Source organism: Pituophis catenifer, unplaced genomic scaffold (genome assembly GCF_029215685.1).
Source record: "Pituophis catenifer annectens isolate HBS135680 unplaced genomic scaffold, rPitCat1.0.hap2 SCAF_4, whole genome shotgun sequence".
NCBI lineage: Eukaryota > Metazoa > Chordata > Lepidosauria > Squamata > Colubridae > Pituophis > Pituophis catenifer.
In genome coordinates this window covers 110,514,577-110,531,908 of record NW_027256884.1, presented here as the reverse complement: position 1 = coordinate 110,531,908, position 17,332 = coordinate 110,514,577, and the positions used below count along the sequence as shown (strand labels likewise).

Genomic DNA, 17,332 nt, shown 5'->3' with positions numbered 1-17,332 from the left:
AAATGATCACAAATATAATACTCAGACACCTTGAACACTGTTGCTTTATTTTGCCAAGCAGGATTACTAACTTCTGTAAAAAGCAATCTTGGAAATTGTTCTTCCAACAGATAGCTAAAGTTGTTCAGAGGCTACCTATCAGGGATATTTTAATTTGGTTATTGATTGGACCAGTGATGGGATTCAGCCAGTTTGCACCACTTCGGGAGAACCGGTTGTTAACTTTCTGAGCAGTTTGGCAAACTGGTTGTTAGAAGAAATCATTAGGGCAGAGAACCGGTTGTTAAATTACTTGAATCCCACCACTGGATTGGACTCAGTGGCTTAAATGCTACTTTCAGACTTTGAAAGAGACAGCTAGAAACTTTTTATTTCTAATTTCTCCACTTGCACATCAAAAACAGGTGGCAAGAATCCAATCTAGAGCTCAGCAAACTTCACAGAACAACAACGAAATACAAAGTCAAAGGAAAACTAGTCAAAGATTTTCTGCACATTTTCTGTTAAAACAATTTAACTTAGTAAGTTTCCAATACACATCTCCTATTTATTTATTCATTTGATCTGCCACAATCAGCAAGAAATTAATGTACAATTATAATAAAGATAAAAAATAAAGCTAAAAAACAAAACCAAAAAAAAAAAAAAAGGAATGCAAACAAAGAACAAAATTGATGTATCCCATATAGGGTCAGCCTAGTGTGTAATCCAGAAACGTGATCGGCTAGATTAATTCTACTTTATTGTAAGCAGCGATGGTATTCAGCTGGTTCGGATTGGTTCAGGTGAAGCAGTAGCAGCGACCTCCTATGCAGTCCTATTTAGACACGTTTTCTAAGCTGTGCGCATGCGTGCAAGCCACGCATATGAGCAAAGCTTACATTATCGGTGCGCGGTGAACCAGTGGTAAAATTATATGAAACCTACCTCTGATTGTAAGCTTACAAAAATAGGATCTTGCAAGTTTGAAAGTACAACACCCCCTTGCATTTACAACCCAAGAAACAAGGGAGTGTCCCTTCTAAGACATTTATCATACCCACATTCCTTTTGTGGGCTTAGCTGCCTCTTGTCTGACCATTCCTCTGGCTGTGGCTCTTCAGCCTGCCTCCCAAAGCCATTAAACATAGACCCTTTGGCCTACTTCTGTTTTTAATATCTTGCAGATAGCCAGCAATTGGAAGTGAGGGTGGGTAGGTCACTTCTGATCCTTCGAAGGCTGTTCTGTAGCACTGGCCCAGCCAATGATAAACAGCATCTGTAAACTTCAGCCCCCTGCATTCTGGGAAAGTGAAGGATCAACAGCAGTTTCTCTCTTTACTGCTGAAATGGTGCCATTAGAGTCAAGTAAAGGGTAATCCTATTTCCCCATGGTAGAGGCAGGGATAGAGAAGATTGGTTCCTGTTGGAGGAGATAGCTATTTTGAAGCTCTCCTTGTTTTAGAGAACAGGTATAACTACGCAAGCTTTTCCTTCCATCTCAAAAGTCAAGATAAATCACCATTTTTTTTGGCTCATTTTTACTTTTTTAAACCTACTTTTCCTTTCTTTTGCTTTTTAGATACCTTTTTGGGAACCTTTTGCATAGCCAAAAAAACAAAACAACAGTGATAGATTTCTCTGAGGACCTATGGCACACAAGGGCAAGAGGGTTTAAGCCACCAACGCATAACATTGAATAGCCCCAGTTCTCTTCCACAATTCCCCGAGGAGGTGTGATAAGTGCTACGGTTCTTGAATTGCTGGCCTCTCAATGGAATGATACTTTTCAAGCTTCTATAGTGACTTCCTCAGGTCATATTCCATCTTAAAGCTCTAGCTACTTTTCATTACCCAGTCACAAACACCCAGTCAGGCTGCAGCTTTGAAGATCTTCACCTACAACCAAACACCCCCATTTTCACCATTCACACATATGTTGATGTGACAATCCTTTTACAGATGGGTTAGGAAAAAAAGGAAGTTTTCATTATCAGTTTCCACTGCCCAAGCCCTGGCCTTCTTAGAGGCAGACCGTTGACAGGGATGACAATCAAGTATCGTCCACAGATAAGGACCAGCCCTCTCCTCAGCCTTAGCATCAGGCAGCAGAGATCCTCTCTCAATATATTCACATGACAAAAGATTTATAAAACAAACCTCTCTTATTACAACCAGCAATTTAAAGCCTTGTTTGGAATACTTGATTTGGAATATGGTATTCTCAATACTAGTAACATCTGACAAATATCAAGTAGATTATATTGGGAAGAAGGAATAACTTTGAGAAGCAGGAGGAACAACTGCAATAAAGGCAATGGTCAAATGACATATATCTGAGTCTGGAGCAAAAATGTAGATTGAGAAAGACCCTCCCTAGTTCTCACTAAGATAAAAGGAAAGGGGGAGGGAGTATAGTCAGACTTGCATGATTCTGTTATGGTAATTTTACAATAGAAGTACTGTAGTATTAATATTTATTACTTTGGTTTCCTAGTCTTGTCTACCTTAAAAGGGTGATAACCACACATTGTTTGCTAAAAAAGAATTCTGCACAATCTAATCAGACATCATCAGTCTGCACCTAGACTTGAACTTCATGACTCATATGAATTCAGTTTGGCATTGGTGCCAGGCAACAATCTTGTCCTTTTTTTCTGCCCTATCCCAGACTCTAAATTAAAGAAGAAATGGTCCAAACTTGATGCTAGAAAACAGCTCAAGAGGAAGAAGAGATTTCAATCTCTTCGTTTCCCTAGACAGCCCAACTGGCCTGCAAAGCTTCCTTTAGCACCTCTCTTCAATCCGAATAAGTTTGAAGTAAGGTACTTCCTTATAGTGGAAGCTGAGCACTTAGCCTGTCCAGGCATTGTCAGAAAAAAGGCAGAGGTATTTATAGAGTGGGCCATCAATATCTTCAACCTGTATAGAACCTAACATGTCCATCCCGTATTCTTATCAACTCTGGTTTTGTTTCTATGACCAGTCTTACTGGTGTGTCAATTAGAAACTGGAAGAGAGTGGTTTCCCTCCACAGAAACCCACACCAGAATCCTTATTAGCTCTGTGTCTGAAGAGAGTGGGATTCCCAAATCAGCATTTTTCTCTCTGCTCTAAAATAAGAAACTTCACAATCAGTCCATTATACTGTTTCAGACAAAGGGATGATGATAGGCAAGCAAATTGAGAGTTCCATGCCAGGCTTCTTCATATGTGTTGCACTATGCATTCATTCTCTCATACACTCTCATTGCAATTAGGTTTAAAACTATTTGGGAAATGAATTCTTGTCTGATTAACAGCTGATGAGTTAAAAGTGGTCCACTGTGTGTGGGAACGTGCAACAGCAGACTTCTGTGCACCTATGTAGAAAGCATTGCTCACACCTTTTAACAGTTTCATTTTGGCTTGAGACAGCAAGCTGCTCGGGATCCATAATCACCAGGCGTGTTGGAAAGTTGCAACCATCTCCTAAACTGCACAGACAAGACAGAACAAATATTTCATTACCTTGCTGAATACACACAACAGAAACATCTATAAAACTTTTTAAACATCACATTAAGTGGAAGAGTGGTACAAAGACTAGGAACATAACATATTCAGCATCAAGTATTGTACCTGTTGCAAGAAAGAGCTTATTGTAGCTTCATGTAGCTTTTAGAGAACATTAACAATTATTTGACATTAATAATTTGTCTGCAAATGTCAAACGGTTGTCATCTAAAAAAATAGAACGTTCATAAGCTGCTTTTCAGATCAGGAATGTCTGAACAGTATGTTCTTGCAATCTTTATCAGTACATTCCTGGTGCAGTCTATGTAATTCCAGAGTACACTGTATACTCTTGCTTAACTTTCTGGATCAAACAATTATGAACTCTTTACAATTTTTTAATAAAGGCTTTTAGATATTGCTGAAGAAATTATTCATGGAGGCAATATGGTCACTAGGAGTTGAAAATTACTTGATGGTGCATTGTCAATCAAAAGAAATTGTAACTGGCTAATTGGACTGCTGACTTCATCAAGTACTATAGCAGTGATGGCGAACCTTTTTTTCCTCGGGTGCTGAAAGCGCGTGGTATAAGATGAATATCATTTAAAGATTTATAGACTTCTGAACTCTATACCCAAAATTTAGAATTCATAACTAAAATACATAAACGACAGTACCTCGTAAAAATAGGGAGCAGCCAGTATTTCTTTTCATCTCCAAAAACCTCTCTTAGGTTTTTTTGACATCCAAGAGAGAACCCATTTTTGTCAGGCCCATTTCGAAACATTGGTGCCCGGAAAGCTTCTATATCACACATAAAGAAAGGAAACAAATTAATCAATTTAGGACAGTGAGAAAGTCTTCCATAGTGGAATATTAAGAATAACACAAGATTGAGTCATCTCTCATGAAAATATTGTCACTTGCAACATGTTACATGTCTTAAACTACATTGCAGAAAAAACTGTTTCAGATACAAATCTACAACAATTTTTTTTCGTTTGATCAGACCATTATAAAAACTAAAAAAAAAAAAAACCCAAGAGAAAAAACAAATACTTTAGAATGCTATCACATTTGTTTAGCTAAACAGGATTGTAAAATTTATTTCGGTCAGCAATTAAAAAAACACAATTTTCCTTCCAAGCCCTTTGCAATTATTAATATTACTTTCTTCAAACAGAATAAGCTACTTTGCTGTAATTTCCATTTTGTGTAATCTAAAAGCATGCATGGTTAAGTTCAGAATATACAGAAATCCTTATTTATTTCCTTTTAAACAGTCAATGGGTGTGTAGTCTATAACAAAGTGATTGTGGCCTCGCATCAATAGGGAGATATTTTCTTTCCATCTTCCCAAAAGTTTCTGTAGTTAGAAATAACTCCTATCATAATGATTCCCGTTTCCTTTATTCATTTTCTTAGCAATGTTAAGTTTAGTTTGATAAGAAAAGAAACAGGAATCTGACTTTTGCTGAGACAAGATTGTAAGTCTAAAGACACTTTAGAGGTGTCTTTACATAAGGACACAAGGAGACAAGCAATCTAGAACTAAGGAGAAGTTTCCTGACAGTTAGAACAATTAATCAGTGGAACAACTTGCCTCCAGAAGTTGTAAATGCTCCAACACTGGAAGTTTTTAAGAACAGATTGGATAACCATTTGTCTGAAATGGTATAGGTTTCCTGCTTAAGCAGGGGGTTGGACTAGAAGACCTTCAAGGTCCCTTCTAACTGTTCTGTTCTGTTCTGTTCAATCTGTTCTGTTCTATTCTATTCTACTCTATTCTATTCTCTTGGGCCTAATAATATGCAAATATGATCAGATATTACATTTACAGGGTAATCTTGGGTCAGATACAACTTTGAACATAGACACAGCTCACAGAGTTATGAGAATGAGATGGAGAACCTGGAGCTGCTTGGTCAATGGATGGGGTAGGAACTAAAGAATAACAGAAATAATAATAATAATAATAATAATAATAATAATAATAATAATAATAATCCCTGTAATTTACTAACCAATTGTTGATCTGTTTTTACCAACTAGCCAGCAGTGGTAACTAAACAATGACAGTATGCTGATGAAGAACATGGCAGCCACAAAGAAAAGGAAAAGGACATGGAATTTTGCCCGGGTATCTGGTAGTTCGTTCTGAAAAGAAAAAGAAAAGAACTGTATTAATACATTTTCATCCATTTTCTGATCAAATGCTATTTTCTTAGAACTATTTTATTCTGAATTAAAATAAGTAACATGGATTCATGTACAGCAGCTAACACTTAAGATGTGAATTTGACAGCACACAGTGTATTTCTTTGTGGTCATAACTTTCACAACTAATAGATAAAATTCACAGAACTGGAAAGGTTAACAACTGACTGCCCGCCAGTCAGGTCAGGAGGAAAACAAATATTGTTCAAATTCATCTTCTTAAATTGGACATTAAGGAATGATAGAAGAGCTAACAAATTGGCAAGATGGACTAACTAATGATTAGCAAAGGAATAGTTGTTGTGCTGGATGAAGTAAGAAAGATTTAAGCAATGTTTTTGTTAAGGAAGAAAAGAATGATAAAAAAATTAGATCTGTAAATGATGCATTTAAAAAATTTAAGGAAACTTCTTGAAAATATAAGATTTTAACGTAGGAATCCTTCGACTCCTCGGAAGACTTTTCAGGATTTCCTCCACTAAGGGAAAAAGTAACTCTATCTATAGAAGAGAAGGCTGAATTTCAGACCGTATTTGCAACCAATAGGTATGGAAACCTCTGCAGTTCACATTTAGCAGGAGCAGAGATCCGAGAGAAGAGGCAACCTAATACAACACTTGGATGTGCAGAACCCATGGTATTTCCAATCCCCAACACACTCCAAACCATGTCCATTTCAGCTGATGTTGATTAATGCCTTCTCTTGAAATCAATTGAAAGATTAATTTGGTGTTAAGAAAAGGGCTGTGTATTAGGTGCAGACAAGCAACAACACTGCAGCATTTTTCTCCCTTCTCCCAGTATAATCTTGAGACAGAATCAGAGGATTGATCCATAAAGTTAATTAACTCAAAGAAGGAAGTACTCCACTTTGGTTTTCTTTTAACTGAAACGTGCGCGTGTGATAATAATTTTTATTTACTGTCTTACTACTATTTTTTTTTAAATATGCCAACGTTATGTTCTTGGGTGATATGGATAAGACACTTTAAGGGATACACAAATGTTTAAAATCCAAAATTGTATATTTTTGATGATCAATGAGGGAAGTAAGCCAACTTTTTCCACTTTCAGTCTACACAAGAATAACAGTTACTAAAAGAAGGAGCCCACAAAGCACTGTCCACAAGGAAGGAGAACAAAAGGCTACTGGTTTTTTGGGGCTGCTGCTCTTCTTCCCCAAAATAAAGTGACTTCAGAAAGCATGAGTCTAGTTTTGTTCAGTGAAGACTCTTTTGGCAGTGAACAAAGAGCTCAAGGATCTGATATTGATAGTTCAGGAAGGACATAATCTAGTCTGGGAGAATAAGACCAAATTTCTAACAGGTTTTCCTCACCATGTAGGTACTTGTAGGCAAAGTTCAAGGGAGGAAGACCTTCCTTTATTCTCTTTATAATGATTATTTTTGTGTGTGTTCAGGGAGAAATGGGAAGAGAATCAAACTGCAGGTGTGAGGAATACACCTTGAGATCCTGAGATGGTATGGACTCTGGATCACATCCTCGGAACACCAGTGGCCTAGCCAGAATCTTGTTGCAGAATCTTGCAGAGGCTTGTTGCAAAAATTTTAAGGGTTTAAATCAGGCCTGTCAAGCTGGCAGCCTGTGGGCCGGATGCATCATGCGCAGGCCACGCCTACCGCAGCTCCACAAAGGCAAAAAACATTGCGATATGTCATGATATATTACATGACACGATCGAGTTTGACACCTGAGATTTAAACTATTTAAACAAGATTATACCTCATGCATTTCAAAACACTTGTATCGTAACAGAGTACACTGTACGCAGGAGAAAGAAAAAGATAATTCTTTATATATTTTAAAGATATTTTCCATATACTGAAGATTCATGTGTTGAGAAAAAAGTTTAGTGTTTTATTAATGTAGCACAATTTCTATGTGCTCAAATTGCTAAATACCTTATTAAACAATTAATAGTTTCATTTTAAGAATTCAATAGCATATTCCTTTTAAACAATGACAATACAACGGGGAACTGAAATTGCTTCTTTATTAATAAAATATAGATAACATTAACATCCATTTAATTTTCTGTCAGTATATGTTACACTTCAGAGCACCAATTTCTCCCTCAGGCATTAAATAAAACGCATATTGCTATTTATAAAGAACTAGAAATATTGTATAATAGTATTGTAACCCGCTATCAGAAATAAAGGTACAAAATAACATACTAGCAGAGACTACTGCTTAAATTGCATTTTACCTTTGGACAATTCTCAGCAGATTTCCTGCGGCAAAGCTTTGTGCAAATAAAGACAATTTATTAAAAGGCTATAACCCCTTAAGACTAGTGTTCAGAAACAAGTAAAAATGCTGTTAGAAAACTGATGGTCTTTGCGTGCACAAGGTGTAAAGCGTGCAGTATTCAATGTCAAGAGGCCAATAGTTTACATTACATGAATAAGTGAAGATGAACTTGTGTTTGCATAATGATAAAGGAGTCACTGATTTTAATGGTGTACATTCAAGGCACACCATTAAAATTAAGAGATCTATTCATTGCTCTCTCTAATTTTCATTATCGGAAGCCCAACTTGGAATCATCTCTACAATAGAAATCAACTAAGTAAATTGCTGGTAATTTCTGTCTACATTCATCATAATTTGAACTAAAATTTGTTACCCAATTATGAACCAAAGCATTTTGACACTATGATTTATTATTTGATTTCTCTGATCCCTTAATCTAAATGGTCCCTGCACTTCTTCATCTCCTGAAGAATATTTAGGAAAAGTATTAACACATACAAAAGACACACACTCTGTCCAGTTTCTCCACCTTGTAATCTTAATTGTCAACTCCAGTTGAAAACAGTTCTGCAAATTCCTTCCTGTTTATATGATAAACATGTACAATAAAATACATGTACACATGGCAACCTTTTTAAATATGTGCATATTAGCTGGAAGTAATATTCCAACAAAAAGCCATGTTAAAAAAAATTAAGGTGAATAGGCATGAACATGCAGAAGACTAACAGAGGGCATCCAAAAACAACAACTAGCAATCAGAAGACATGATGAAAACAACTTATTCTCACAACATGGATAGACTCAACCATAGTTTCAACTGGGGAAAATGTGGGCATCCTAGACCATGATGCAAGGGAATGCCTCAAAGCTTGACATTCAGACGAATTAGCCATAAATTGATACATAGAGATAAATCACATTTACACATCATTAAAAAATGTCCATAAAACATTAAGGAAATAACAACAACAACAACAAGAGTACATCATCTTCAGCAGCCAATACCCAGAATAAGCAAGGATTAACATCAGACAAAAAAAAAAAAAAAAAAAAAAAAGCAAACCAAAAACAATATCCTAATCAAGGAACTACCAAAAAGAAAACCATATCCCTACCAACACTGGTAGGACAAGCTACTATATATAAACAGAGAGCAAACCCAATTAACTCCCTGCTAGCATTAATGATGTTACTTATTCAGGTAATTAAATATCTGCAAGCAAACAACCAAACTCAGAGACTACTAAGACTTCACAATAACATGAATTAATAATTGAGTAAGTTATATTGAAATGCTGAAATGTACCCTATTGACAAACAGAGAATTAGGAATATTTTTGGAAGAAGAACAAATCATGGAAACAAGTCTCTCTCTCTCACACCTCCTAGGGATTATTCACAAACTCACTTTAGAAAATGAACTGAGTCGCTCTAAGAGGAAGATGGAGGGTCTCTAAATATGATAAATAAATTGGATTTCCTATACAGATTTATGCAAGCAAACATACATTCTCTCTCTCTCTCATTCCCCATCTCAATCTTTTCTCCTTCTGAAGAAATAGAAAAAAGGGATTATAATGATATAATTACATTGGGAGGGAACAAAAAAGCAGCAAAACTGGATGAAGATTAGACAAAGAGAAAAACTCCTGTTTAAGCGTCACAAAAGGGTTAAAATTCTGTTCTGCAAAGAGACTTCAGACAACAACCATGGTTCAGAATAATCTTCAAAGGCATTAGTGCTTTGCCACAATCTATCACAAGGCTCTGTTTTAGGCCCAGTACTCTTCAACATCTTCATCAATGACTTGGACAAGGGGATAGATGGGGGAACTCATCAAATTTGCAGATGACACCAAGCTGGCAGGAACAGCCAATACTCCAGTAGATAGCTTAAGATACAGAAGGATCTTGACAGACTTGAACATTGGGCCTATCTAACAAAATGAAATTCAATGGAGAAAAAAGTAAGAAAAACAAAATGCACAGGTACAGTATATATGGTACCTTGATCAATAGTAGTAACTGTGAGGGGGATCTTGGAGTCCTAGTGGACAACCATTTAAATATGAGCCAGCAATGTGCAGCAGCTGCCAAAAAAGCCAACACAGTTCTAGGCTGCATAAACAGAGGGATAGAATCAAGATCACGTGAAATGTTAATACCACTTTATAATGCCTTGGTAAGGCCACCCTTGGAATACTGCATCCAGTTTTGGTCGCCACGATGTAAAAAAGATGTTGAGACTCTAGAAAGAGTGCAAAGAACAGCAACAAAGATGATTAGGGGACTGGAGGCTAAAACATATGAAGAACAGTTGCAAGAACTGGGTATGTCTACTTTAATAAAAAGAAGGACTAGAGGAGACATGATAGCAGTGTTCCAATATCTCAGGGGCTGCCACAAAGAAGTGGGAGTCAAGCTGTTCTCCAAAGCACCTGAGGACAGGACAAGAAGCAATGGGTGGAAACAAATCAAGGAGAGAAGCAACTTAGAACTAAGGAGAAATTTCCTGACAGCTAGAACAATTCATCAGTGGAACAACTTGCCTCCAGAAGTTGTGAATGCTCCAACACTGGAAGTTTTAAAGACGAGATTGGATAACCATTTGTCTGAAGTGGTGTAGGGTTTCCTGCCTAAGGAGGGGGTTGGACTAGAAGACCTTCAAATTCCCTTCCAACTCTGTTATTCTAAATTCTGACCTCTGCAGCCATTTTCACTTCTTGGTTATTCCTTTATTTTCAACTGTTTTTATATATTTTTCAATGAATAGCCAGACACTTCTCTAGGGACATCAGCTGATTAATAAATTGGAAACTTTTGAGCTTTATTGCTGAGGTTTTGCATACTTATTCCAATGAGGCTAAGCCTGTGCATGATGCTCCAGGTGGCTTAAGTGCTGTCTTCTACAGTTTTCCCTTGATGGTTAAGTATGCAATGAAGGGACAGGAACTATCAGAAAAAGTTGTCCCCTGAATCAAATAATACCCCTATTCATTGGTAATTAATCTTTTTTTTAAAAAAAAACAAACACCTCCAGGTAATAAGGTAATACTTAAATTAAATTAAAATATTTGATACTTAATGTGAAATGTTAAGAAAATATGACGATCAATTTTGCTCAAAATTAATGCTACATTAAAAAAAAATCCCTTAGTGCATCTATGGCTCTATTCCAGATTCTGCTCAAATCATTGGGCCAGTTGCCTTGGACTAATGAAAGCAGGCAATCCAAGTACATCAGGATATCTATAGATTTTTTTTTCATCCTATTTTCCACAACAATTCATATTTTTTAGCCATAGTTTTGGCAAAATTAAGTCACCTGAAATGTTCCTATTTGGCAAACAGAGGGAATTAGGGATCTCTTGAAGTACAAATCATGGAAGGAAGTTACACACACACACACACACACACACACACACACACACACACGTAACTACCAAGGTATTATGCAAAACACACGCATACACACCTAGCATGGGGGTTATGCAAAACACCCTACAGAATAATAAGTACCAAAGCTGACTAAAATATTGATATGACTTACCTATTAAATAAATTTCATAAAGAAACAAACAAACAAACAATGCTAGACTATGGTTTACTATGCTTTTCTCACTAAGACACAAAATAATAACATATCATGGTAAACAATAATATGTCGTTATGGATTACAATGCTAGTTGCATGCAACCCAGTAAAAACAAACCATTTTATAACAAACAAAAGAAAGGAAGGAAGGAAGGAAGGAAGGAAGGAAGGAAGGAAGGAAGGAAGGAAGAAAGATCCTTGTTCCCTAGATATTTAGTAATAACAGAATAAGTGCAGTGTCAGAGACAGAAAGCTCGAGTGGAAAATGTAGCCTCCAGGATGTTGGCTGGTTAAATCAGAAATCTCAGCTTCAACTAACTTCTCTCTCAATAGGGACATACATATTATGCCTTAATAAGCCAAAGTATTGATATGCTAAGATTATTTTAGCACATTTCACCTTTTATTTCAGTGAGCCATGCTGCAATATCCAGGAAGGTTTGGTTAACTACAGTTTTCCATTACATGCAAATTGGGGAATTACTGTTTCAAAGTTTGGAATGCATCAAGATATTAAAACAAATTCAAATCAAATTTCAAAATCAAACATTTCAAATTTCATTAAGAATCCTATTGTCTTGCAATTTCTCAGCTGTGACTCAATACAAAGTCTTCATTACTTAATGTACATGTACATTAATGTGTACATTAATGTGCACATGCCAAGAAAAGGAACTGCATGAATTGTACCAGTTAGTCTACAAATATCTGTATTTGCCTGACTCATGAAGAGATAACACAGGTGTGTGCAGGTTAACAATAAATAACCCCTCATGATTAGGTTTACCCTGAGTAAAAAAAAAAAAAATTGAATGCAAAAATGCATGTACAAGTTATTTTTACTATAAAAATGTTTCATTTTGTGCTTACTTACTGTATAAATTATTCACATTCAAGTAACATCCTTCACAGTCTATGAATGTTAGCCAATTCTTTTCCAAAACCATAATGCTGCTATTCCAAAGGTTTAAAGCAATATTAAAAATGATCTGACTTATGGAGCCAGGTCATGCTATTCAATAAGAATGAAGATTAAAAATCAGGTTTATTTTGAAATTAGAAGAGGGCAATGTTGATATGAATGTCATACATATATAATGTGCTTTCTTAAAACATGCATGAAAAGCCAACATAAAAGATACAATCCACAAGACAGCAAATTCGGCTGCAGCGAACCATGTATTATATATAAAATTTAATTATTTAGTATTTTACTACTTCACCTCAAATTGATGACAGTTAGGTATACTATGAAGCATGAAAACACAATGCTTCTATATTTTCTTTTTAAAGTTTAAAACTTTTTAATTTTAAAGAACTTACTGTCCAAAACTTTATGAAATACTGAAGAACCGTAGCAGCAACAAACAGACAATACAGGAGGGAATAAAATAAAAAGAGGAGAAAAAACTTGTAGTTGGAAAATCCCACGCAGTTATTCACCCTAGAAAAGGAAAAAGAAATAGCTATTTTTTTTCCTTCTACAACACAGTTAGACAATTTTTGGCAGCCATGTTATAGATGGTCTCAAAAACAGTTGCTAATGGGATCACCTGTATCCTCACAATTTGGCTATAAGGATCACAGTCAGTTACTCTTTTCTACAAAGCAAACTAAAGGAATTGCTGTTTGTCACCCTTACAGAATATTTTCTAGCTCTTTAGCTTGTTTTTGCCTTTTTGGGAGGGTGTGGGTGTGAGGAAAATAAGAAGACATTAGATGGATTTCTGAACAAAGAACTAAGAACACCTATAGACCTATATGGAATTCAAGACTATTGCTGAAGATGAAGATGGTAGCAAAGACTGATATTAATGTTTATTATTTTTTTTTAAATCATAAAATAAAAATAAAATTCAAATTGTCTGATTGTTGTTTTCCAGAGAAGCCTCTTATGCTTTTAGTATGACTCTACTAAAAGCATAAAAGTTTGCATTGCAACACATTTTATTTATTTATTTTAATTTATATAGCTGCCCACCTAATCATAATGACTCAGGGGTGGCAAACAATAACAAAACACAACAGTAACAACAAGGTAACAAAAAATACATAATTGACAGCTGACATAAAACCATAAACCACCATCAGTATAGCCGTGTCACAGGCTCTGACATATAATACTAGAATAAAAATGTCTTTGTGTGTGTGTTTATGTATGTCTGTATGTACATATGTGTGTATATATATATATATATATATATATATATATATATATATATATATACACATATATATACATATATACGTATATATGTATATGTATATATATATATATATAAGGTATATTACATACATACTGTGTTTCCCTGAAAATAAGACCCTGTCTTATATTTTTTGAACCCCAAAATAAGCATTTGGCCTTATTTTCGGGGAGGACTTATTATTTTGGGGCGCATGGAGCGAGACGGGGATCCTCTTGCTGTCTTACCTGATTTCCAGCTCTGTCTCCCTAACTTTAACTGGAGGAAATGGTGGGGACCAGCTGCACATGTGGTTAAATATTTTCAGGGAGAGCTTATTTTCGGAGGTCTTATTTTTGGGAAAACATGGTATAAACATAGTTGAGGGGATACTTGTTTAATGTCCACTTGTTCCTTATATGCTGAGTTCACAGCAGACAATTCCTCAGCCAGAGAGAGAAATATTGCTGCTACCTAGGATTGAACTCACAGTTTCCTGATTGTGAGGTGATCTAAGATCATTTAGAGACCATTTACAAAATAGTGATTTAAAGCATCTTCAGAAAATTACCAGTACTCAGCTACTCAGCTATCCTTGAAGCATTATAAATCCTCTCTTGTTACTATTATTTTAACAAAGTTATAGTTGATGATTCTAGAATTTGTTGCTAGTGAGAAAATAACCTAAGGTTTTTATTGTGAGAAAATAAAAATCAACCTAACTTAAATTTAGACTCTGTTCTTACTTCACTCTCTAAATTTTCCCCTAATAATTCCTACTCTTAACTCATTTTGTGCATTCCCAATAATAAAAGAGCTTACTTATTTGTTTTGGTACAAAACCAAAAACAAGGAGGAATTTTAAAAAAAACATACCAAGGACAATGATGATCCATTTTCAGTACACATCTAAAATAAAAGAAGACATCTGAATCAATGCAAAGGTGAAACATGAATAGTATTATGCTTTTTTCAATAAATATATCTAATTCAAACTTTCAAAGTCTTTTCCAGCACTGTAATATATTGGAAACCATTGATCACTTCACCTCTTTACCCAGACTATTTAAAGCAGTTAGGAAGAAGCAAAATATTACAAGGTAGATTCATGGAGTTTACAATCAAGAAAATCAGAACACAGTTGTAATTTGAGAAAAAAGATAGGGGTATGCTCAAGCCTTAGAACCCTTTTTCACTCAATTCATTTTACAATAGGGAGAAGAAATGGATAGAGGAGTGTATAATGTGTGCATATTCTCTTGCATATTGGAAGAACAATAAAGAGGCACTTGGCACAAAAATGGCAAGAGGAAAAAGCAGCTCCCTCTCCACTTAACTTTGCTATTCTTCCGCATAGTTACAACTTTTCTACAACTACCTTTCATTTTCAAGTCACTGGAAGGATTTTTTTTTCATGCATCTGGTGTTTACTACCTTTAGCATTAATTCAAATTAAAACACTAATTGTCTGTGAAAAATGCTATTACTACAAAACAACACACTCAGCTTCTAGAGACGGAATCCTTCTTAGCATATTCTAAAACAGATCAATGGAGCACAACAGCAATAAATGATATACTGGATGCATGCATTTTCAGCTGGGGATCTGTAATACTGACACGGGAATTCAAAAGGTTGTGAGATGGAGTACTATGGGGCTGTACACTGCCAAGAAAGCAGGGTAGTGGAGTCAATGCAATAGAATCCTATCTTACTTCTGTCACAAACTCAAAGCCATACAATATATAGGAGGTAACTGGCTTAACTTTAACTTAAAAAAAATAAAAATAAAGTACAGCACAGCCATCGTTACATAATTTGCTTTGAGATGTGGCACTAAATGGTTATTGAAGTTTTCCTTTTTGTATTTTTTTAACCTCCATATTCCCAATATGTGAATTCTGAGTGTGTGTTAGTACATGGCGTTCTCTGAACTCATAGGATGCAGCAACATAGATTGGCTTGCGCAGAATAGCATGAGTATGCTTGGATAAACATGAGTTTTGGTTATGCTTGTAGCATATTACCAAAAATCTACCAAAATTGATGGACCTTTTCCCCATTTTACAATCAGCAAGGAATGCTATATACATGGCAATAAGAATGGTAAACAGCCTACACTTTCGTATATTGTTGAAAACATTATGTGAAAACTGAAGTCAGGATGTATGGTGAAGAATGATATATTTGGGCTATCTTGTGACAACTATAGCAAATGAAATGTTACACCTTGAAATGTAAAAGGAGAAGATGATGTGGAACACGGTTTAACTAATGAAATTAAATTGTATGAAATGAAAATTGGTTTTTATGTGTCTGTGAAAAAGAAATGAATACAGGGCTGTACCATTTAGATAATAGGGCTGAATGAACATGGTCTAATCTTATGTAGCGGAATTGAGGAATGAATGCAGGGATTTGAAGCAGTAATTATGAATGAAAGTGCTAAGGTATATGTCATAAAGTATGAATTGGTGCTATTTAGGTTGCTGTAGATTTATGGGGGTGGTGGTTAAAGACACTGAGCTTTTCAGCTGGAGAATTGACAGCTTGGATTTGGGACCCAAGCTCTGCCCAATGGGGTGAGGTCTTGTTACTTGCCCCATATCCTGACTACCTAGCAGTTCGAAAGAATGCAAATGCAAGTAGATTGATAGGCACCACTTTGGTGGGAAGGTAACAGTGTTCTGTGCATGTTTGGCATATAGCCATGCTGGCCACATGACACCAGAAATTGTCTTTGGACAATGCTGGGTCCCTTGGCTAAGAAACAAAAATGAGTACCATCCCCCCCACGACTGACAGGGAAACCTTTACCTTTAGTTGTTTATGAAAGTAGGAATCCATGACTGATGATATCCATAACAACATTCCAGTGAATGTAAAAACCAAACAAGAACTGTTTGTTAAGTGTGTTTAAGAAGGGGGCTTCCTGTCTGGCTTCCGTCGCCGCCAGACGGTCCTCTGAGACTGCCAGCCCCGTTGCCTGTAAAGAGCCGCCTTTACATCTGAAAGGCGGCTCGAAAAACTCCATTTCCTGAAGGAAATGTGAGACAGAGCAGGCGAGGGCAGATAGAGCCCTCTGCGAAGTCCCCAGAGTTTTTTTTTTTACTCTTGGGGACGAGCAGGTTGTGGCTCCCTATTTCTGCTCGCCACTGCTCCGGGCTTCGGGAGAACTCTGCCTTTTTGCAGAGCCTGGCGCAGGGACCGGACTAATCAACGAAACTAACAGATCATCTGAATAAGCAGGATGAAATTCGGATCGGGGAATCCTAAACTGAAAGTATTCTAACCCCAAGACTGATTTTAAAGTTAAAGAAGAGTGAAAGGAGGAAAAAGGAGAGTTTAAAATGGCGACTGGCTGAGGCTTGAGAAAAGTTGAAAGTGAAACTCCTTCCGTTTGAATAGCTTATAACGTTACAAAGTTACAAAGTATCTAGCAAAAGTGCTAGTTAGAAGTGAGAGGAAAAATTCTTATTTCATGTTTCTTCCTTCTTAGAGACTTGTTATTGATATTGTTTGGAGAGAAGTCTTTTTCTTTAAAAGGAAAAAAAAATCTTTTGTGTGGCAGGATGGCGTTA

The 17,332-nt window shown here is 36.1% G+C and overlaps 1 protein-coding gene across 1 annotated transcript in view; it reads right to left on the bottom strand.

Annotated features, from left to right (window-relative positions):
- ZDHHC20 (zinc finger DHHC-type palmitoyltransferase 20) overlaps nucleotides 1–17,332 on the bottom strand; it is a 53,395-nt gene that overhangs the window by 4,135 nt on the left and 31,928 nt on the right. Inside the window, exons 6-10 of the mRNA XM_070943911.1 lie at nucleotides 14,628–14,660; nucleotides 12,892–13,012; nucleotides 5,502–5,634; nucleotides 4,155–4,281; nucleotides 3,366–3,455 (exon numbers count right to left, since the gene is read on the bottom strand). Coding sequence (XP_070800012.1) covers nucleotides 3,366–3,455; nucleotides 4,155–4,281; nucleotides 5,502–5,634; nucleotides 12,892–13,012; nucleotides 14,628–14,660 — 504 coding nt within the window. The remainder of the gene's footprint in view (nucleotides 1–3,365; nucleotides 3,456–4,154; nucleotides 4,282–5,501; nucleotides 5,635–12,891; nucleotides 13,013–14,627; nucleotides 14,661–17,332) is intronic.